Here is a 24,046-nt window from a genome sequence, read left to right on the forward strand (position 1 = left end):
GTTTGTAGCAGAACAGCATTCAAACAGTTAAACACAGCACTTTGTTCTTCGGTGGAAAGCTCCTTGCTTCAGTGGGCAGCTTCTGGCCAAAGAGGTGATAACATTATGTTTTGTTTACATTTCTTTGTCAGATACATTCAGTAAACATTAGCAAACTGGCCAAACTGAGCTGTACTGAGCTGAGAAGCAGAAAGAGCTGAGAAGTGATCACTAGATAGATTTTAATATATAAATACAGCAGATGTGCAATAAAATGTTATGGCAGCTTTCAGAGCAGATAAACTGTACTTTGGGAATTTGTAATTTGTAGACAAACAATAATACGTGTGCATAAAAGGTAAATATGATAACTGTATGGGTAATAAAAAGTAGGAAAACACATTTTTATTGAATGTTATGTGAGAGTTTTATCCCACTTAAAGTAGCTGTCGTTCTGGATGCTTTCTACTCAGCCTCAGGTAAACAGGCACAATGCACACCTTCCACAAAAAAGGTTGGCTGAATGAAACTGCCTAGCAACGCAGTAAGCTGTAGCCTCTAATCCAGAGCAAGAAAATGAGAAAAATGTAGCTGGCCAATGATTGCATGTGGTTGTTTTTTTTTTTCTTTTGCATTATTGTTGTACAGCAAAATTGACAAAGTTTATATAAAAAATTAGTTACAAATGACAATGGACTATAATTTACTTTCAGTTAAAAGTGAAGATGAAGATGGATGTCACCCCCTCAGTAAAGGAGTCGATGAAGCAAAAGACCCAAAACGTTCAAAAAGGCCGAGGACCATCCTAACGACACAGCAGAGAAGGGCATTCAAAGCATCATTTGAGGTGTCTTCCAAGCCATGCAGAAAGGTAGACGTCATGATGAATATACTGAACAATGAAACCAGCCGTTCTCAACCGTTTTTATCCAGAGGAAACCTTCTGAAAATTTTACAATCTCGGGGAACCCCTGTGGGTTTATTTGCAAGCGAGATATTATATATATATATATATATATATATATATATATATATATATATATATATATATATATATTCCCTGTATAAAAATGGGATCCATGTCTGTGCTGCAATGCCCCCTTTGTGTGGCTGCAATGTCCCCTTTGTGTGGCTGCAATGTCCCTTCATTTCTGTGCTGCTATGTCCCCTTTATGTGGCTGCAATGCCCCCTTTGTGTGGCTGCAATGTCCCTTCATTTCTGTGCTGCTATGTCCCCTTTATGTGGCTGCAATGCCCCCTTTGTGTGGCTGCAATGTCCCCTTTGTGTGGCTGCAATGTCCCTTCATTTCTGTGCTGCTATGTCCCCTTTGTGTGGCTGCAATGCCCCTTTGTGTGGCTGCAATGCCCCCTTGGTGTGGCTGCAATTTCCCCTTTGTGTGGCTGCAATGTCCCCTTTGTGTGGCTGCAATGTCCCTTCATTTCTGTGCTGCTATGTCCCCTTTGTGTGGCTGCAATGTCCCCTTTGTGTGGCTGCAATGTCCCCTTTGTGTGGCTGCAATGTCCCCTTTGTGTGGCTGCAATGTCCCCTTTGTGTGGCTGCAATGTCCCCTTTGTGTGGCTGCAATGTCCCCTCAGTGTGGCTGCAATGTCCCCTCATTTCTGTGCTGCTATGTCCCCTTTGTGTGGCTGCAATGTCCCCTCATTTCTGTGCTGCTATGTCCCCTTTGTGTGGCTGCAATGTCCCCTCATTTCTGTGCTGCTATGTCCCCTTTGTGTGGCTGCAATGTCTCCTTATTTCCTTATTTAGGTCAGTACCTATTCAGTAAGGAGTTCAAGGCAAGACTCTCTAACACTGCAGGGTGGCCTCTTGAGCGCGTCCCAGCGAACGCAGCTCTTGAGCGCTTTGAGTCCGACAGGAGAAATGCGCTATACAAATGTTCAGATTATTATAAATTGTTCTAATGACTGCATCTGTTCAGCCACTGATAAGGAATCATACAACATTTTGTAGACAGATTTGTAGAAAGTCCCTATTCAGTGTGCAGCAGGCTCTTGTGTACAATGCCCAGCCCCCAACCTCCCTACCCCTCCCCAAGTGCTGTGTGCTGAAATGATGCTGGAAGAGTCTGCAGAGCCAGTTCTGCTCCATCAGAGATGGACAGAGTGAGTGTAATAAGCTGAGGCTGGGAGCACACTCATCTGTCGGTTTTCTGTATGTATTTTCTGCACACCATGTGTGTCTGTATGTGTGAAAACATTCATGTTTTATCACAGAAGCTAATGTAACTGATAGATAAAATGCCTGCAGTGCTTCACTGCTGTCTGCTTTTATCTGCATGGGGAAAACACATCCAAGTGTGCACTAACCAGTTGAATAACACTGGTTCTCAGTGCACCTGTGCAGAAAGCAAAGGGTGGGGGAAGGGGCCCCATTCAAAGTTTTGCAGGTGGGCCCAGTGATTCCTAGGTACACCCCTGCTAAGTTAGCCAATAAATTGTATCATCCTGATTCAAAACATCTTGCTTTTACTGATGGCTAACAGGGTACAACACTCTACTGCTTCTCATATGACGATACAAACATATCACTGAAAAGATTGTTCATACAAGCAGTGAACTTATTATTATGTAGCAAGTTCTAATGAAGCATTTATGGATCATTCAATCTAAGGCACTAGATAACAATGCTGCAATGGATATTTACCAAAAACAGCCCTATTACGGAAATAACCCCCATTTACTCGGACACTTGGGCAGGCGCGGAGCTAGGGGGGGTCGGGTTAGGACAAGTGCCCCGGGGTGCCGGGTCCCCAAGGGCACCCTCCGCCTAGCTGAGCTGCTGTTTTTTTTATTTTCTATTGGGGGGGGGGGAGGGGAGCAGCGCAGAGAAGAGGGAGAGCTGTGCGGACGGCGGGGAAGGGGGGCAATCACCCCCCTCCTTCCCTCACCTTAGGCGCTCTCCCTTCCTCGCTCTCCCCTCCATTACTGTCCGGGTGGCTCGTGGCTGGCAGCGGCGGGCGGAACTCACCTCCGTCTCGCTCCAACGCCGGCCGGAAGTTCGGGTCCCGCAGCCGCTGCTCTGGACCAGACCAGAGCAGCGGCAGATCCATCCGGCGCTGCAATGAGACGGAGGTAAGTTCCGCCCGCCGCTGCCAGCCACCCGGACAGTAATGGAGGGGAGAACGAGGGAGGGAGAGCACCTAAGGTGAGAGAAGGAGGGGGGAGATTGCCCCCCTTTCTTACCGCTGCTCTGCTCACAGCTCTCCCTCTTCTCTGCGCTGCTCCCCTCCTGCTGGGGAGGGGGACACCTGGCTACCTACTCTGGGCACCTATACCCCTGCCTACATATATTGGGCACATATACCCCTAACTACATATACTGGGCACATATACCCCTAACTACATATACTGGGCACATATACCCCTGGCTACCTACTCTGGGCACATATACCCCTCCCTACATATATTGGGCACATATACCCCTAACTACATATACTGGGCAGATATACCCCTAACTACATATACTGGGTGCATATACCCCTGGCTACATATACTGGGCACATATACCTCTGACTATATATACTGGGCACATATACCCCTGACTATATATACTGGGCACATATTATACCCCTGGCTACATATACTGGGCACATATACCCCTGGCTACATGTACTGGACACATATACCCCTGGCTACATATACTGGGCACATATACCCCTGACTATTTATACTGGGTACATATACCCCTGACTATATATACTGGGCACATATTATACCCCTGGCTACATATACTGGGCACATATACCCCTGGCTACATATACTGGGCATATATACCCCTGGCTACATATACTGGGCACATATACCCCTGGCTACATATACTGGGCACATATACCCCTGGCTACATATACTGGGCACATATACCCCTGACTAAATATACTGGGCACATATTATACCCCTGGCTACATATACTGGGCACATATAACCCTGACTACATATACTGGGCACATATAACCCTGACTACATATACTGGGCACATATAACCCTGACTACATATACTGGGCACATATACCCCTGGCTATATATACTGGGCACATATACCCCTGACTATATATACTGGGCACATATTATACCCCTGGCTACATATACTGGGCACATATACCCCTGCCTACCTATACTGGGGACACATACCCCTGCCTACCTATACTGGGCACATATACCCCTGGCTACATATACTGGGCACATATACCCCTGGCTACATATACTGGGCACATATACCCCTGACTATACATACTGGGAACGTATACCCCTGACTATATATACTGGGCACATATTATACCCCTGGCTACATATACTGGGCACATATACCCTTGGCTACATATACTGGGCACATATATCCCTGGGTATATATACTGGGCACATATACCCCTGACTATTTATACTGGGTACATATACCCCTGACTATATATACTGGGCACATATTATACCCCTGGCTACATATACTGGGCATATATACCCCTGGCTACATATACTGGGCACATATACCCCTGGCTACATATACTGGGCATATATACCCCTGGCTACATATACTGGGCACATATACCCCTGACTATATATACTGGGCACATATTATACCCCTGGCTACATATACTGGGCACATATAACCCTGACTACATATACTGGGCACATATACCCCTGGCTATATATACTGGGCACATATACCCCTGACTATATATACTGGGCACATATTATACCCCTGGCTACATATACTGGGCACATATACCTCTGGCTACATATACTGGGGACACATACCCCTGCCTACCTATACTGGGCACATATACCCCTGGCTACCTGTTCTGTGGACATCTCTACCCCTGGCTACCTGTTCTGGGGACATCTATACTGCTGGCCACCTATTCTGGGGACACCTATAGACCTGGGGCTACCTATTTTTGGGGAACCATTGGTGTCAGATTGAGTGTATTTTGGGGAACTGCTGCCAGGTGAGAGGTGTCTACCATATTAAGGGGGCATTCTGCCTATTTATGTGAAATGCTGTCTATTTATGTGCCTCATGACGGCTGAATTTGTCTTGTTGGGGGCCTCATGGTTACTGAATTTGTCTTGTTGGGGGCCTCATGATTTGTTGGGGGCCTCAAGATTGCTGAATTTGTCTTGTTAGGGGCCTTATGATTGCTGAATTTGTCTTGTTGGGGACCTCATGATTGCTAAATTTGTCTTGTTGGGGGCCTCATGATTGCGGAGTTGGTCATGTTGGGGGCCTCATGTTTGCTCATGATTGCGGAATTTGTCTTGATGGGGGGGGGCTCATGATTACTGAATTTGTCTTGGAACATGCTGGAAGGTACATACTGAGGGAGGGTGGGTGAGCGTGAGCCTGCTAACCTCCATGTACATTTGGCTCCACCCATAACCACGCCCACATTTGGCCACACCCCTTCACCTTAGGGGGCGCATTAATAGTTTTTGTCCCAGGGCGCTGAAAACCTTAGCTACGCCTCTGCACTTGGGCTGCAGGTTCAGCAGTACATTTTTACTTGAGTCCCCTTTGTCTAGAGAACACAGTTATTAGAATTACCTAAATCTATCATTTAACACCAATTAGGGTTTATTGGAACTTACAACTTGCTGCTTCCCAGTAGGAAAGGTCGGAAATGCTGATCTCAGATTCCGTTGAAGTTCCGACTTCCGCCAATGCCGATTATGCAGATTTCCGTTTTCCGTGTTCCGAGGAGTCTTTTTTTGGTAATTCATTGCATTCCCTGATTGGCCAAATACTTCTGAGTTGACCCTGCATCCTCTGATTAGTCCAATGCTTCCAAGCTCTGTGATTGGGATAAAAAAAACCTGAGTTGCGGTAATGCAGTATTTCAGTGGAAGCTTTAGGATCGAGTAGAGGCATCTATCAGCTATTCGACAGTCACCCAATCTACCAAATGATTGATTTACCACCATTCACCACTCACTCATGATCAGGTTTAGCAGAAGTCTGATCAAGAAACCATGAAACTGCTATTCTCTTTAGTTTTGGACCACTCAATGTCATGCGAAGCTAAACAGGTTTTCTGATCTTTTCCTGCTCACCTTTCCCAAGTTAGAACCCTCTTTATATACAAATTGATTTAAAAGCATAGCTTCCATTTTACAGAAGTTTTCAGATAAATAGCTTTCTAGTTTCTAGGTTTTATGCATCAGCACACTAATGTATCTATCAGTGGTAAGTGACACATATTTTCTTTTTTTGCAGGTGAGGGAGACACTAGCAGCAGAAACAGGTCTGACCGTTCGTGTTGTTCAGGTTTGGTTCCAGAACCAGAGAGCCAAGGTAGAGCTACAAAGTGTTCTGTAGAGACTCCTATACCGGTAGTGGAGGCTCACAAAGGAACTCACCAGGGTCACCATTGGGACTGGGAGGCCACAGAAAATACACCAAATACTCCAGTGATGGGCCAAATGGGAAGCCCACAATTCTACCTGGAGGCAGGGCTGGGCTGAGGCGAGAGAGGCTCCAGCCTCAGGGCGCAGTGTAGGAGGGGGCGCACAACTCACTCAGCTATCATTTCCCTATTGTGCTTGGAGCAGAGAGAAATAAGAAAAGGGGATACATGGCAGTGACTGCAAGCCAGATAACTAGAGATTAAGGTGTTAGAGGTGTTGGGGGCCCTGGGCACCTCTTAGTCTAATAGCAATCGGTGTATGACGGCTGGAGTGGGAGGGATGGAAGGACGCACTTTGGTGTCTTAGCCTTGGGTGCTGGAGGACCTTGTCCCGGCTCTGCCTGGAGGTGTACTTTGCATGAGATTTACAGAATGTTTATGGTTTCTGATGGTGACCCTGGAGAGCACACTAATTGTGACAATGTGACCTACCTTCAAGTACTTTGTGATATAAACAGTGCATGCGAGTTACTTAGGTGTTGAACACTTTTTTTGTAATTAGAAGATGTATGACCTTTAAGTACAAGTAATTTGCAGGGATACATTTATAACTTTAACATAAACCTGAGATGATTGAAATAAAAAAAATATACATATCTGCGGCTTCCTCCAGCCCCCTCTGGCCTGATCACTCCCTTGCCCTCCTCTGCCACCTGGATACTCCACAATTCGGGCCAGTAATTCCGCTAGTTGGCATATGCTGAGCTTGCACGGCCTGGCCGCAGGAGAGTCGCTGCTGGGAGACTGATGACGGAGCAGAGTGCGAGAATCTCCTGCAAAACACCCCCCCAGGACTTCACGTCAATAGGCGTTGAGCTGTCCTGGGGGAGCCGCCGCATTCACACCAATCAGTGTGAGGTGGGTAGCAAGTGGTTAACACAAATTTTTTATTTAAAAAAATTTGCGTTCGCACTTTTTACACTGAAGACAATGGCTGCCGACTTTAGAGATCAATAGCAAAGCCCCCCTACGTGCTAGAAATACCAAATTTGCAGAGTATGCGGAGGAGGGCAGTGGGTACAAGGGGGTTTTGCTATTAACTGCTAAAGTCGGCGGCCAGGGAAACATTTCCCACACACAGAATGAGAATTTTAAAATCAATTTTCTCAAAAACTATAAGGTCTTTTTGAAAAAAAAAAAAATCCTCTTGTACCCACTGTCCTCCTCCACACACCCTGAAAATTTGGTGTTTCTAGTACATAAGGGGGATTTGCTATTAGTTAGTCTATGGAGGCCGCTGCGAACAGTCTGCACATTTTTAGGAAATTCACGTTCGAAGACGCAAACTGAAAATTTGATGTTCATCTCTACAAAGGGTCCTCTTGTAGCTGGGGCATCAGAAGCTGTTTACACACTTTAGAGAGTGAGGAATGACTCTTTGGCCCATATGCAATTCACTCTTTTACCTGAGTTTTCTCTTAGGAGATCATTTTAAAGCTTCTTTTAAAAATAACTTTTGAATACTTTGCAATTGAAAAAGTAGGTGAATTAGCAAAACTATTTTGAGTATTTTCTCGCTTGTCAGTGGTTTAAAAGGTGTTTCATTCAAGTTAGGAAAATATCACCTAGAAGAAAACTCAGGAGGAAAAGTTAAATGCATATGGGACTTAGTCAATAAAATGCCTTGATGGAATGCCTCCAACAAGCAAGAAAGTACTCAAAATAATTTTGATAGTACTCTTTCACTGGCCCGTATGCAATTAACTTTTTTCCTAGGTGATATTTTCACAACTAGTCATAAAATTCCTATTAAACGACCAGCAAGCAAGAAAATACTCAAAATAATTTTGATAGTACATTTTCTCCAACTTTTGGGTACTTTTTCACTTGTAAAGTGGTGAACAGTTATTTTAAAGAGAAGATGAAAATGATCTCCTAGGAAGATTAATTAAAGTTAATAACATATGGGCCACCTTCTTTTTGATTCTTTTGCAATGGCAAAGAGCTTAAATGGTATTATATTCAAAAGATGAAAAATTATCTCCTAGGAGAAAACTCAGGAGTAAAAAGTTAATTGCATATGAGTTTTTTTGTCTTCCTGGGGGCCACAGTATCTTAAAGGGATACTGTAGGGGGTCGGGGGAAAATGAGTTGAAGTTACCCGGGGCTTCTAATGGTCCCCCGCAGGCATCCTGTGCCTGTGCAGCCACTCCCCAATGCTCCAGCCCCGCCTCTGGATCACTTCTAGGATTTCAGACTTTAAAGTCTGAAAACCATTGTACCTGCGTTGCCGTGCCCTCGCTTCCCCTAGTGTCACCAGGAGCGCACGGTGCAGGCACAGACCATACTGGGCCTGCGCAGTACACTCCTGGTGCCATCAGTGGGAGTGAGGACACGGCAACGCAGGCACAGTGGTTTTCAGACGGAGTCTGAAATTCCAGAAGTGAACCAGAGGCGGGGGCGGAGCATTGGGGAGTGGCTGCGCCGGCACAGGATGTCTGTGGGGGACCATTAGAAGCCCCGGGTAACTTCAACTCATTTTCCCCCGACCCCCCCTACAGTATCCCTTTAAAGGTGCACTTAGAGGGGAACTGAAGAGAGATGTATATGGAGGCTGCCATGTTTATTTCCTTTTAAGCAATACCAGTTGCCTGGCAGCCCTGCTGATCCTCTGCCTCTAATACAATTAGCCATAGCCCCTGAACAAGCATGCAGCAGATCAGATGTTACAGACTTTAAAGTCAGATCTGACAAGACTAGCTGCATGCTTGTTTCTGGTGTTATTCGGATACTACTGCAGAGAAATAGACCAGCAGGGCTGCCAAGCAACTGGTATTGATTAAAAGGAAATAAATATGGCAGCCTCCGGATACCTCTTACTTCAGTTCCCCTTTAAACTTTAAAATCATGGTCATGGTCATTTATGGTGGTCACAAACGATATAACCAAATGATTCATTTTTTTAGGTTTACTTGATAAATGATCAACTGAACTCAAAAATTCAATTTACCACTTCTTTCAAATGATGGATCTCCACTGATATTTTAGAAATATTAAAAAGTAGTGAAAAATTTGGAAACTTGAAAGTGCAAGAACTTTGCGAAACTGAACTGTGGTTTTTTTGCAACTGTACTGTATACATTAATGTATTTTCTGTACTCAATGCTGTGCACCTCTAACAGTCTCATAATCTCCAGATGAAGAAGATCGCTCGGAGGCAGCAGCAACAAGATCATGACCAGCTTGGAGCGCAGCGCTTGGGGTCCTCCTGTGGGACTCGGAGGAACAGCAGACAGAGCAATGATGACAGCGAAGGTGAGAAATATTGCACTGTCAGAGTTCTAATGTTTTCATGCTTAACCCGATACCATCTTCAAATGAAATATTTTGTTTGAAGATGCTTCACCCATTTTAACCTCAGCTGGCAGAACTTGTTGTTCCGCCCCAAATTCTGGAGAGAGGAATGGGGAGAAGGGGAATATATGGGGGATCGATATCCAAGCCCAAGAAAAAGAGGAGCAGAAGGGGGTGCAGAGCCGGGAGGAGGGAACAAAAAAAGAAAGCAGTGGTAGGAGCAGGCATCTTTAATTTAAGTGGGATAGAACTAGATAGGAAGGAACTAAAATTACTAGACCATGGTTTAAAATACGCACCAAAACAGAGTGCGAATAAATTTCAGACATTTATTGATGTACATAAATATGCTCGTAAATTAAATATTAAAAAGTATTTCTTGCAAAAGGAGGGTCCAAATGGTAGAGCCAATAATGTGGGAGGGTCAACTAGATTCAGAACAGCCTCAACTTTTAACCCTCAAGATACTTCAAATAGAAATACGGTGGAAATCTTCAAGGATCGTGTTTTGATGGATCTCAGGAAGATTAGACCGAGACAAACTGAAAATCATCAAGAGATTGTAGACAAATTATTAAAAGAGAAAGATCTCGTAGTGAGATCAGCTGATAAGGGGGGTGGTACAGTGATTTTAACTAAGGAACAATATTTTAGAGAGTTGGATAGGTTAGTATATGATCCTAGTACCTATGAGAAACTGTCTGGGGATCTGACCATTAAATACAAGAGGGATCTATCCCTATTGTTGGATGAAGGTATGATGGCTGGCCTCTTGGGTAAACAGGAGTGTGACTATTTGGTCCCTTCTGCCCCCAGAGTACCAGTCATCTACCAGTTACCGAAGATCCACAAATCTATGATCGACCCCCCTGGTCGACCAATTTTGAGTGGTGTAGGCTCTGTAATACATAGGCTGGGACAGTATGTGGACCATTTTCTTCAGCCTTTGATCCCTGGACTACCTAGGGTCCTTAAAGACACTAAACATGTGTTGCAGGTCCTGGATGGCCTAGAGATTGAGGGGAATGTTATTCTTGCCACGGCAGATGTAAGCTCCTTATATACGAACATTCCCCATGAAGGGGGGGTCGAAGCTGCGAGACACTTTCTCTCCTGTGGATCGGAACTCCCTACAGCACAAATTAATTTTTTAATGGAATTATTAGATTTTGCCCTTGCCAGGAATTATTTCTGGCATAAGGGGGAATTTTTTAGACAGGTATACGGATGCGCAATGGGGGCGGCCTTTGCTCCGTCCCTAGCTAATTTGTACATGGCCCTGTGGGAGGAGGAGGCCATTGCTTTAGGGGGTGATGGAATATTACTCTGGAAAAGGTATATTGATGACCTCCTCATCCTCTGGAAGGGGGATGAGGAGGGGTTCAATAGATTCATAGGGGATGTTAATGGACTGAGGTCTAATATTCAGGTGACTGCAGAGAGCAGTCAGGTAAGTATTAACTTCCTGGACTTGGTGATAGAGAGAGAAGGGACCAGGTTTGGGACCAAAAGTTACTTTAAGCCAACCGACCGGAATGGCTACATAGAGACCACAAGTTGTCACCACCCCAATTGGCTGAAGGGAGTTCCTAAGGGACAATTTATACGCATTAGGAGGAATTGCTCTAAAACTGAAGATTATATCCTCCAGTCTGAGGTTCTTAAACAGAGGTTTGGAGAAAAGGGTTACAATATGACATGGTTAGAGGGAATACAACAGGAGGTGGCTAATCTAGACAGAACACCCCTAATACATTCCTCAAAGGATAGAACCCAGGATGGATATGACCCTTTTGCTTTCTGTTCCAACTTCTCCACACAATTCAGACAGGTGGAAAGAGCTTTCCACAAACACTGGGGTATACTGCAGGGAGATCATGTTTTGGGGGGAGCAATACCTCCGAGACCATCTTTTGTCTATAGGAAGGCTCAGAACCTAAAAAATGCCCTAGCCCCCAGCTGTGTCGCACCCCCTAGACCATCAGGTCTAACTGGTTGGCAGTCTGAGGGGTTTTTTCCCTGCAGGTCCTGTAAGTGCTGTAGGGAGGCAAAGCCGGTCAAACAAAAGGAGATTGTGTCTACAGTAAATGGTAAAACTTTCAAAATACGTAATCATATTAATTGTTCTTCTACTTACATTGTGTACGTGATCTGGTGTGAGTGCGGCTTACAATATGTGGGCCGCACCACCAGATCGCTGAAGGAGCGTATTGGAGAACATATAAATAATATTAAAAAGGGATTTATGTTACATAGTGTATCCTTGCATTTTAAGGATAAACATGGATCCGACCCAACTAAAATGTTTTTCTGTGGAGTGGAAAAGTTGATACCATCATGGAGAGGATGTAATAAAGTGAGGGAGGTATCCAAGAAGGAAACCAGATGGATTCATGATTTAGAATCCGCAGCACCTAAAGGTCTTAATATAGACCTGGACATAAATTGTTTTATTAATAACGGATAATGTTAGGCTTTAGGATATTTGATACATTTATGGACAGGTTTATGTGCTATGAGCCTGTTCTTAAGGCATTAAGTAGATAGATTGTAAGTAACAATATTGAAATATGTATGGGGATTGGGGATCGATGTAGAATAGGAGTATGTGTATCTGTATTAGATTAGGCTACTATTGTGTGAGGGGGCGCTCAGAGGTTTGATCTGAGGATCCTACGGGTTTCTGCAATGTAAAATCCCTTTTTATATTTTTTAATCTCCTTTTTTTAGTTTTGGCAGCGCGCATAGGAGGGGAGGAGCTTATTTGGTATAATTCAGCCAGTCACGCGTGCATCAACAGCCCCTAATGAGTCAACGTATTGACGAAATGCATAGGGCGGAGCTTTGATGCACGTGACTGGACCAGGAAGTAGTGCCGGCGGGGAGACGGAGCAAGCTTGGATCGGACGCTAAAGCAGCTGAGCGGTTCCCGGGGACCCTAACTGTCTTTTGATACACGCTGTTTACCCTGCAAGGCTTGTGAGTGAATCTGTTTTTAACCTTTTTAATAAATTGGCAATATTACGCTATATCCGCTGTCCTTAAGTTTTAGTTGGATGGGCAAGCTGCAATAAAGGATTTGAGATATCTTTGGAAAAAAACCCCATATACCTTCAATCCTACCTCCGGAGATCTAGGAGGCCAGTGCGGTGAGTGCGGGCACTTGGGGGGTGTCCTGGCACTGGTACTGGTTTAGAGGTGTCTTTTTAGTATCTGGCACTTTAGGGATCCTGGTGACGGTTTTTCTCTTTGAGGAGGAGTCTGCTTACTTGCAGGATTACGCTATATTTGTTTTTTCTCCCTTACATGTGGAAGTGTTTGTCCAAGGATAAAGATCATTGGGACAGTGTCTGACAGGACCCTCTGGAAATTCCCTCAGTGCTTGGAATTGTGAGACTTTTCTGATCTTATCTGGTTTGAGACAATTGTGCGCGTTTTTCCTCAATATACAGAACTTGTTGTTCTGCCTACTGAGCGGCGCAGGGAGAGGTTTTATTTTTACCCTTTCCGGACACTGGATCAGCTTCCAATCTTCATCCACCTGCAGTGCCGCAGTGCATTCTCTTCTTATTTGCAATCATGTTATTACATGTCATCGAGGCTCAGAGGATAGGGTCAGTGGTTGCGGCGCCACCCGGAAGAGCCCTGCTCACTATGTTTAGCACTATTATTTGGCCTGAGGAAGTGGGCTCAGACCCATGAAATGCATTGCCAGTGCATAATAAATTTAATTTCAATAAAAAGTTGACTTTATTGATGTAAGCCACCTCCTTCTTACACTTTTAGTTGTTTTTTAATCTAATTTTATATACCTCTGGGCACCTCTTTATCCCCCTGTACCTACCCTTTTACTTATTGCTGTACGTTTATTGGAGAACAATTTGTATTGTTTCACACCCTTTGCACTTATGTCTTGGTATTATCACAGTGTTATGGAAGATAATGCCAATTTTTTCAGTTATAATAATAAAACCTTCTGTACTCTGCTTGATGTGATAGATGGTGGGAGCGTCATAGAGGGCATCATGGTGCCTTACTCCAGATTATCACAACAGTCTCTTCTTCCGCTGGATCAGAGCATCTATAACACAGACCTGTACAGACAGGGCCTCACGCCTCCTCAGATGCCAGGGGACCATCTCCATCCATATGGTGAGTTCAGGACAGGCCATTGCTGTAACATTCACACCTAGGAATTTTTTTCACAAGGCCCCACTACAGGCACACATGTTTTGTATTTGTCTATAAGCTGTTTGATCAGCTAATGTCAAATAAATCACATGGTTGGTTGCTGAGACACTGGCCACTCCTGCACCGTAGACTGCAATCGTCTCAGGTTCAGACTATGGCCACAATTCACTAACATCATGCTAGTGATAATAAGGCAAAAGAGGAAACGTATCTTCAGCCCACATTGTAAATGGCAATCAACCGTCCTTTTCAAGGCTTGATAAGTTTTCACTCCATTCCTTAAAGGGATCTGAGCACTGTCTTTATCTATATATAGAAAATCGGATGTATGTATGTCTGTGTGTATGTATGTATGTGCCGCGATCACTCTAAAATGCCTTGACCGATTTGAATGAAACTTGGTAATTGAGAGACAAAAAAGTGGGCGGAGCCAAAAACAGATGGTCAAATATAAACTGCAGCCATTCTTACACTGTTAATGGTAGGGTTCTCAAACTTTGCACAGTTGGCCACTGGGTGACTGGGATTAATTTTCAGGACAATGGGTGGAGCCTACAAAAGCCAATGAAAATTCACCTGTTGATTTTCAAGGGGAATATCTACATTGCTACCATTATTACACTGTTAATGACAGAGGCCTCAAACCTGATACAGTTAGTCATTTAACTGGGGTCCAAATTCACTAAAAGGGGTGGAGCCAAAAACAGCCAATCAGATTTGTTAGATTGATTTCAGCCATTCTGTTATTGGCAGGGTTCTCAAACTTGACACAGTTGGTCACTGGATGACGGGGGTTGAAATTCAGAAAGGGGGCGGAGCCACAAACAGCCAATCAGATTTGTTTATTTTCAATGGGAATATACAAATTATTGATATCAAGGACCCCAAAGCTAATAAACCTGGTAACTAAGTGACTGTATGTCAAGGTTAGAAAAAGTAGGCGGCACCAACAACGACATTTTTTACATGGGAAAATATAAACTGCAACCATTCTTACACTGTTAATGGCAGGGTTCTCAAACTTGACACAGTGGGCCACTGGGTGACTGGGATTTATATTTAGAAAGTGGGTGGAGCTTACAACAGCCAATCAAAATTCACCTATTGATTTTTCAAGGGGAACATTTACATTGCTACCATTCTTACACACTTAATGGCAGAGGCCTCAAATCTGGTACAGTCAATCACTGGGAGACTGGGGTTTTAATTCTGAAAAGGGGGCGGGCTACAAACAGCCAATCAGATCAGCCAATCAGATTTGTATAATTTCAATGGAAAAATGCAACTTATTAATGCCAAAGACCCCAAAGCTCATAAGCTTGGCCATTAAGTGACTGCATGTCAAGGTTAGAAACAGTGGGCGGAGCCAAAAACAACTTTTTACATGGGAAAATATAAACTGCAGCCATTCTTACACTGTTAATGGCAGGGTTCTCAAACTTGACACAGTTGGTCACTGGGTGACTGGGATTACTATTCATGAAAGTAGGTGGAGCCTACAACAGCCAATCAAAATTCACCTATTGATTTTCAAGGAGAATATTGCAACTGCTGCCATTCTTACACTGGTAGTGACAGAGGCCTCAAACCTGCTACAGTCGGTCATTAAGTGCCTGGGCTTAAAATTCACTAAAGGGGTGGAGCCACAAACAGCCAATCAGATTTCTTTGCTGGATAAACTGCTTCCATTTACACAATTTTGATGACAGAAACCCAAAAGCTCACTAACTTGGTAATTGAGTGACTGTGTGTCCAGGTTACAAAAAGAGAGCAGCGCCAAAAACAAATTTCACTGGGAAAATATTAACTGCAGCCCTTTATCACTGTTAATGGCAGGGTTCTCAAACTTTGCACAGGTGGTTACTGGGTGACTGGAATTAATATTCAGAAAAGTGGGTGCCGCCTAAAAAAGCCAATCAATATTCACCTGTTGATTTTCAAGGGGAATATTTCATTGCTGCCATTCTTGTACTGTTAATGGCACAAGCCTCAAATTTGGTACAGTTGGTCATTGGTTCACTGGAGTTCAAATGCTGGAGAGGGGCGGAGTCACAAACCGATCTTATTTGTTTATATTCTATGGGAATATACAAATTATTGATGCCAAAGCTCACAAACCTGGTCATTGAGTGTTTATGTGTTAGAAAAGGGGGCGGAGCCACAAACAGCCACATTTCACTGGGAAAATATAAACTGCAGGCCTTCTTACACTGTTAAAGGCATGGTTCTCAAACTTTGCCCAGATGGTCACTGGGTGACTGAGATTAATATTCAGGGAAGTGGGTGGAGCCTATAATAGCCAATCAAAATTCACCTGTTGATTTTCAAGAAGAAAATTTAAATTGGTGCCATTTTTACACTGTTAATAGCAGATGCCTCAAACCTGCTACAGTTGGTCATTGGGTGACTGGGGTTCAAATGCTGGAGAGGGGCGGAGTCACAAACCGATCTGATTTGTTTATATTCTATGGGAATATACAAATTATTGATGCCAAAGCTCACAAACTTGGACATTGAGTGTTTGTGTGTTAGGGTTAGAAAAAGTTGGCGGAGCCGACACCAGCCAAATACATACCCGGGCAATGCTGGGTAATCCGCTAGTAAAATATATAAAACAAAACTCCCCTGAGCAAGGTACATAAATGATAAGGACTGGTTCATATTAGGGTTAAAAAAAGGAACATATACTGTACAAACAGAACGGATGCGAATGGACCCAATGATAACCAATGGAAACATTCACATGCGTCTATTCGTACAGATCCGTTCCGTATGTTCCGCTGGACGGACCGCAAATTTACTGCAGTACCAAATTTTCTGGACCACTGAGCTTAGCGGACCGGAAATGGAAGAAAAAGCCCTGCATTGGGGGCAGTGAGAAACGGAATGTTTCTTCACACTAGTAAAGAAACGGACCATTCAGAGGGCATCCACAGGGGGTGGGAGGGTTTTGAGACGTGAACCTGAGCGGACAAGTGGGTGAGGGAGGGTGCAGCAGCCGGACGGGTGGGTGAGCGAGGGTTAAAACATACCAAATGGTCTATTGAATCCGGCAGTAGAGAGGGTTCCAGGTATCAGTCTTCTTCCGCATCATGTGACTACAAGACACGTAATGTGACTAGTTACATCACGCGCTGTGTAGTCACATGATGCGGAAGCCGGAAACCCTTTCTACCGCCATCTTCAATAGACCATTTGGTATGTTTTAACCCTCGCTCACCCACCCACCCATCTGGCTGCTGCACAGACCCCCCCCTTCCCCCCTGCTGCTGCACCCTTTCTCACCTGGCAAACGGTCAGTGATCGGTGATCAGATCCGTTTTCACGGATCCGTTTACCAGTGTGCACCAAGCCATCCAGATCCGGTGAAGGGGGGGGCTGCTTTCGAAACCCCCGTCTGTATGCGCTCCGTCATGGCTTCCACATTGCATGCCAGGAAATGTAGTCCTTCAATGAGAATACATCTCCTGAGAGGTACTTACTTACTTAGGAGCCACACCAGGAAAACCCAGATCCACCATGGGTAAAAACAAGCTCCACAACATACAAGTGACTGGTGTTTCCAGCTGCAGTTATGAATAGGGAACACTCCCCCCACCTTTAATTTACCATACAAAAGTCCACCACATTTCAGTTGTTAATGTGCTGTTCGCTCTAGGCCTCTTATCCACAGAATGCTTAAAGAGACACTTAAGTCAGAAAAAAAAATGAGTTTTACTCACCTGGGGCTTCTACCTGTCCTGTGCCCTCGCAGCCACTCACTAATCCTCTGGTCCCCCACTGCCAGCTAGCTTCGTTTTTGCTGACAGGCCCGTCAGGACTGGCCACGCGTAGCTTTTTCCGCATTCCCGACCGTAATTAGCGTAATTGCGGGTCGCAACGCATACAAAAATACGCGTTGCCGCATTACAAACGCATAGATATGCGGCAACGCGTATTTCTGTACGCGTCGCGGCCCGCAATAGCGCTAATTACAGTCGGGAATGCGGAAAAAGCTACACATGGCCAGTCCTGACGGGCCTGTCGGCAAAAACTAAACTAGCTGGCAGCGGGGGACCAGAGGATTAGTGAGTGGCTGCGAGGGCACAGGACTGCTGCAGGGGGCTGGTAGAAGCCCCAGGTGAGTAAAACTCTTTTTTTTTTCTGACTTAAGATTCACTTTAAGGCAGTGAATTCCCTGCTCCAGTTCACTGGCTGGCCACTTGCTTGTGCTCGGCCTAGATGGTGGACAGGCACGTCCCCCCCATAGAGTTATATCTGAGTGTGGCAGTTTATGCCTTCAGGCGTAACATGAGATTTTATTATGCCACTGGGTAACACCACCACTTGTCAAGTGCTACCATTTGGCCACATGCAATTGCATGAAAAGGTGCTCGTGGATGGCAGCCTGATCTGCCCAAACAGCATGTTCAGCTGCCCATGGAAAAAAGGCCTTATATGGTGTAGTTCTCCAGACATTGCCTGACCTTGTGAAGTGCATGGTCATCAGGGGAAAATGTTTATGGTGCAATCTGTTTGCTCTAAAATAGAAGAAATAAGAGATTGTTTATGTGCAATATACATTGATGGCATGGAACGGATTCACACTTGGCTGAACTATCCTTCAGAATGTACATGTTGTTCTCTTAGCATATTTCTTATTTCATTCCAATAGATGCAGACAGTGTTTTTCACGACATGGACAACGACGGGTTGAATTATCTTGGAGGATCTTTATTGGCATCTTCAGACCCCAGCAGCTTACAGGCCCGTGCTGGACCGATTGACCGCCTATACTCTATGCAGAGCTCTTATTTTACCACTTGACATGGTAGATGATTAACTGTAATCCTTTGTGGATGTTTCAGATGCTCAGCCTGGCAAATATGTAAAGATCCAATATGGACTATATTGTATATAGATGAATCTAGTGGCATTTTCTTGGAACATTCCTTAGATTTGTGAGGCATGGGGGAGAGATGATGTCATTCTGTAGTGCAATGACATCACCATGCTGTCGCAAGGGTACTGCTATATCATCTTCGGCTGATTCTGCGTGTTCAGAGACTGAGACCGATGTCTACAAACACAGAAATCAGGGTTGGAATCCATAAATGTTGCCACAGAAGGTGCGGAATCTGAGGCCTTTGATAGGATGACATACAGTATATGCCAGTGATGTTGTTAATGTTTTATCTATCAGGCCAATAACAAGGAATTTATGAAATCATGTTGTTCATTATTTTTAAAACATGATGTTATAATTTCACGTGTGCAGAAAACAACTGGAGCAGTATAATTAAGCTGAACTTGATGGTCATGTGTCTTTTTTTCAATATACTGTATGTAACAATGTCAAATCTAAAACATTTTAGGTTAACTGTACTTAACTTAAAGCTGGCCTGAACACAGAACTTCCGCTCTGCTCTAAAAGATAAGCAACAGCATTATGACCTTTAAAGAAAAACATTTATTTGTTACAGCTGATACAAATCCTGAAACTGCAGTGTGTCTACTTCCTGCTTTCATGGAAGCAGACATATTGTTAACATGCTGTGTTTACAAATTAGCTGCTCTGCCATGGCAGAGGAGATTCCTGAGCAGACACAGCTGAGAGATTGAATTATGGTGAGGGGGAATTAGACAGGCCAAGCTCTTCTCTATGTTTTCCTTCTATCCTGTGCAAGAGTTCAGGTCCACTTTAAAGCACACCTGGAGTGAGCGGGATATGAAGGCTGACATATTTACTTTTAAACAATGCAGATTGTCTGGCTGTCCTGCTGTCTCTAATACTCTAAAGCCCAACCTCCGGTCCGCGGCCCACTGCTGGTCCATGGGTTGTTTGCAGTTGGGCCGCGGGTCTGTCCTCTTGACCCCCCCCCTCCCCCGCTGCTGTTACATTAGCTGGCGGCCGCTTCCTTATATCCCTTCTCCTGCGTGCTATTTGGATTCACAGCAACGCGTCCCGCGACTGCTGTGATGAGGCAGAACAGGACAGCGGCTTCCTGTAGCGGCGATGTGTATCACCGTTACCAGGGGAACCGCTCTCCTGCCTCATCGCAGCAGCGGGGCGCGTTGCTGTGAATCCAAATAGCACGCAGGAGAAGGGATATAAGGAAGCGGCCACCGCTGCTGTTACCTTAGCTAGCTATACTGGGCACTATACTAACTATACTGGGCCCTATACTACCTATACTGGGCCCTATACTACCTATACTGGGCCCTATACTAGCTATACTGGGGTAACTACACTAGCCATACTGGGGATACTAAACCCCCTGTACTGGGGCAACTATGCTAGCTATGCCGCCGCACCCCAGCCTCCACCCCTCCCCCCCGGTAACCCGCCACGCATGACACTGTCCACTATAACCCCCCTCCCCCGCGGGCCCCGGAGAAAAATTTGGTCAGAAAGCGGTCCCCGGGCCGGAAAATGTTGGGGACCCCTGCAAGCCAAGTACAGATTCTCAATTATGATTGGCCAATCACTGACCAATTTTACCACTTTGATGTGGTATGAGGGTTTACCTACACAATCTGCTCATAGTATTCAATATCTGTTGACCCTCATATTACATGGAGGTGGTAAAACTGGTCAGTGATTCAATCCTAATTGAAAGTGTGTACCAGGCTTAGAGACTCAGACACGACCTATACTAAAGCTCTGATACTTACCTGGGGCTTTCTCCCGCCCCATAAACACGTCTAAGTCCCACGCCGTCCTCCCACGGTCTGCCGTGGTGTGCCACGGTAACAGGCTCAGTGATGTCAGTCTGGGTCTACTGCGCGTGCGCGGGAGGTCTGCGGGTGCGCAGTAGATCCAGACTGGCATCCACTCACCGGGGCTCACCGCGGCTGAATGGCAGACCGTGGGAGGACGGCGTGGGACTTAGACGTGTTTATGGGGGGGACAGCTGATCTGTCCCTCACCGCAGCTCCGGTGTCCCAGGATCCACTCCGTTGGAGATGCCAACCTCGTCAAATTGGGATCTCCTGTGTGGCTCGCGTTCGCACTCAAGTGGCCTGGAGTGTTGTGCGCAGGCGCAGTACTTATGCTCCTCGGATATATTCTTTAAAAATGCTAGGAGCTAAACAGGAGGTGGGGCTTATGGTAGCAGGAGTGGCAGTTTACGGCTGCAGTTTTCTAAGCTCCTACCTGACTAGCAGGGAGGAGGTGACATCACCATTGTTTACAACTTGTAGTGCAGAGTTTCACTACACTGCAGGGACTAGATCATTGTATCTAGATATTTGAAAGCAGCTGCGTAAAAATGCAACACGAGGTCCCCCTGTGAATCTTTTTGGAACCCCCTTTCCTACATTTAGACCCCCCTTCCTCTGCTGGCAGGGAGGAGGGACCTGGGTACTGACCCTAGCTGTGTTCATTTAAAAAAGCAGCAGACCCACAGACCAGCACGGTGGCAGTGACAGGGCTTATCTCTTCCACTATCAGGTCTCTCAGGCATTCACCCTGCAGTCACTAGGTGTCCTCTGTTCTTCTGCACATTACAGTGCACATTGCATTATTTCATGTCAAGTGCGGAAGACCGAAAGGGAGGCAGAGACCAGAGAAAACAGCTAGTGGCTTCAGTGGGAGCACTGTCACTGCCACTGTGCCGGTCTGTGTGTGTGGTATAGCCAAGGGGGCAGCGGCCTTTGAGAAAGAAAGAAGACTGAATCCAAGTCTTAAGGTGGCCACTAACAATCCAATTTCTAAAAAAAATCTCATTGATGGGCACAATTGATGGGCAATTTGCTCTTCTTTATTAGATGAAAACCATTGTGTAGGTTTCTGGTTGAGGAGAGACAGAATGATCTAAAGGCCTGATCTGGAAGAAGCTCTCTGATTTGAGAAATGGTTACTGGCTAAGGTAAAACCAGAGACGCTTTTTTAAAAAGTGTATAATAGTTTAAATGAATTTCCTCAAGTGCAGATAGTAATATCCACTCCAAGTTGTCAGACATGATGCATGGTTCAAAATATTACCATATTAGTACAAGACCTTACACTTCAATTACTACAGCTAACACCTGACCGTAAATTCTTAGGACGAGATCACAAATGTTGGAGATGCAAGTTGGAAATTGCGGGTCTTTTAGGAAGCTGTAACATTTTGGGCAAAAACGTGGACTCTCAAAATTGATCTAGATGGATGTGTGGTGTTGTTTAATGTTTCTGATGGAAGAAGGAATTACAGTTGATGAAACCTTACTGCATAAAGTTAGCTAAAAAAGCCCAATGAACCTCTATTGGTGTAAGGCTACAGTACTGCTCTTTGATGAATCAGTTAAGCAAAACAAAAGTTTGCCTTCTTAAAACAGAAGGTATTTACAATAATTCAGGTTAGAGTGCGTGAATGGATGTTTCTCATCTCCCACTTATTTGCTGGAACCAGGAACAAGCCCATATGCAATTCACTTTTCTCCTAAGTTGTCTCCAAGGTGAAATTTATTACAACTTGTCAATAAAATGCCTTTTAAGCCAACAGTAAGCAATAAAATACACAAAATAATATTGATAGTACTTTTATACTTCCTTTTTCTGGAGAAAAAGTTAATTGCATATGGTTCACAGTGCTATCTTAAACCAAAACAAAATTGCGCTGACATCTTTACACATCTTTACACCTTTCGATCCCACCATAACTCCAGTGGACAAACGTGTCTGTATGAGTTGTGTCGTCACTGCCGTGTATATGTAATGCCAATATTTCAAAGCAAACATACCTACTCCGAATTGATTAAAAAAACAAAATTAAATTAAAATAAATAAATTAAACATGCCAGGGACAAAGTTTGCATTATCCTTTTTCTCAAGAAAAGTGCTGACGAAGTCAAAGAAACTCTAAGGCCACGTTTACACTTAATTAATTGCTCTCAGTTATAACTCAAAGATCACTGATTTTCAAAGTAATGCCTATGTTTCCTGATCAAACTGTTCACACTTAAAGAGACCCTGAAGCAAAAAAAAATAATATGATATAATGATTTGTATGTGTTGTACAGCTAAGAAATAAAACATTGGGAGCAGAGACATAAGTCTAATATGGTTTCCAGTAGAAGAAGAGTTAAAGCCTCATCTACACGGGTAGATGAGGCAGCGATCCGGCGGCTCGATTAGCCGCCGGATCGCCTCTTCCGCGTGCCCGCCGCATCACCGCTCGCCGCGCGTGCGCCGGATTCGATTCACCGCTCGTCCCCGCCGGCGCCGCTTATCTTCCGCTCGATTCCCTGCCATTGTCCCCTAGCGGGGAGCGAGCAGGGAATCGGCATCGCGGAGATCCGTCCTGTCGGATCTTATCAATCGAGCCGCATCAGCGGCTCGATTGATAAGGAGCATCGCGGCCGCATCTACGCGTGTAGATGCGGCTTTAGACACTCTAGTTGTTATCTATGCAAAACAAGCCATTCAGCTCCAAGACTTTCAAAGTGGCAGAGAGCTCTGTTATCTGAAGTGTATTATCTCAGCTGTCAGGCATTTTCTTCTGCAGAGAACAGTTCAGGACAGGTCAAAAGTTCACAGCCTGCTCTGTAAAAAATCATTTAGAATGCTGAGTAGTGGGGAAACTGCAAATATTAGAGAATGATGCAATGTTACAAAAAAAACACTATATAACTGAAAATAAAAATGAGGATATTTTCTTTGCTTCTAATGTTCTAGTAATTATCCGTACTACACAACCAATTCATTATATCATAATTTTTTTTCGCTTCAGTGTCTCTTTAACGTGTTTTAACTGAAATCTTCTTCTCAATGCACTGCTATGGAAAAACTGCGTACCAACGTGCACTAACGCATACCAACTGATTAAGTGTAAACGGGGCCTTAGGTTCCTTCTAAACTTCTAGTGATTCTGGTTCACCATGAATTAAATGTAATTTTGCCCTCTTAAACCTGAAGGTATTCGTCATAAATCAGCTTTTCGTGAGCAACTGTGATTTCCCATGATGCATCATCCCTAAAAATGTAAGTCGGGAATGCCGATTTCCAATTCCATCTGAATCTTGCTTTCCAAGAAATGTTAAACCAAACCGCATAAGCGCTCTACAGCATATAAATGACCTGAATATGATCCTCAGAACAGTCCATCCAAATACAGTCACTGTTCTTTGATTTAATCCTCAGTTCTTCTTCCAAGACCACAAAACCTCACATATAAGGGGAGAAAACAAAAAGGAAACAAATA

General features: G+C 44.5%; 1 protein-coding gene and 1 long non-coding RNA gene across 4 annotated transcripts in view; one reads left to right on the plus strand and one right to left on the minus strand.

The window, feature by feature from the left end:
* The window catches only part of LOC137561019 (uncharacterized), a 55,754-nt gene extending 49,977 nt beyond the window's left edge, over positions 1-5,777 (minus strand). Inside the window, exon 1 of the long non-coding RNA XR_011029855.1 lies at positions 5,581-5,777. This is a non-coding gene — a long non-coding RNA (uncharacterized lncRNA). The remainder of the gene's footprint in view (positions 1-5,580) is intronic.
* Positions 1-19,168, plus strand: part of LOC137561018 (LIM homeobox transcription factor 1-alpha-like) — a 69,518-nt gene extending 50,350 nt beyond the window's left edge. For all 3 annotated transcript variants that reach the window (XM_068272229.1, XM_068272230.1, XM_068272231.1), the window contains 5 exons: positions 693-850; positions 6,206-6,283; positions 9,533-9,650; positions 13,689-13,841; positions 18,535-19,168. In XM_068272229.1, coding sequence (XP_068128330.1) covers positions 693-850; positions 6,206-6,283; positions 9,533-9,650; positions 13,689-13,841; positions 18,535-18,686 — 659 coding nt within the window. In that variant the 3' untranslated portion in view covers positions 18,687-19,168. The remainder of the gene's footprint in view (positions 1-692; positions 851-6,205; positions 6,284-9,532; positions 9,651-13,688; positions 13,842-18,534) is intronic.
* The last annotated feature ends 4,878 nt before the right edge of the window (positions 19,169-24,046 follow it).

The sequence above is a fragment of the Hyperolius riggenbachi genome, chromosome 3, assembly GCF_040937935.1.
Source record: "Hyperolius riggenbachi isolate aHypRig1 chromosome 3, aHypRig1.pri, whole genome shotgun sequence".
NCBI lineage: Eukaryota > Metazoa > Chordata > Amphibia > Anura > Hyperoliidae > Hyperolius > Hyperolius riggenbachi.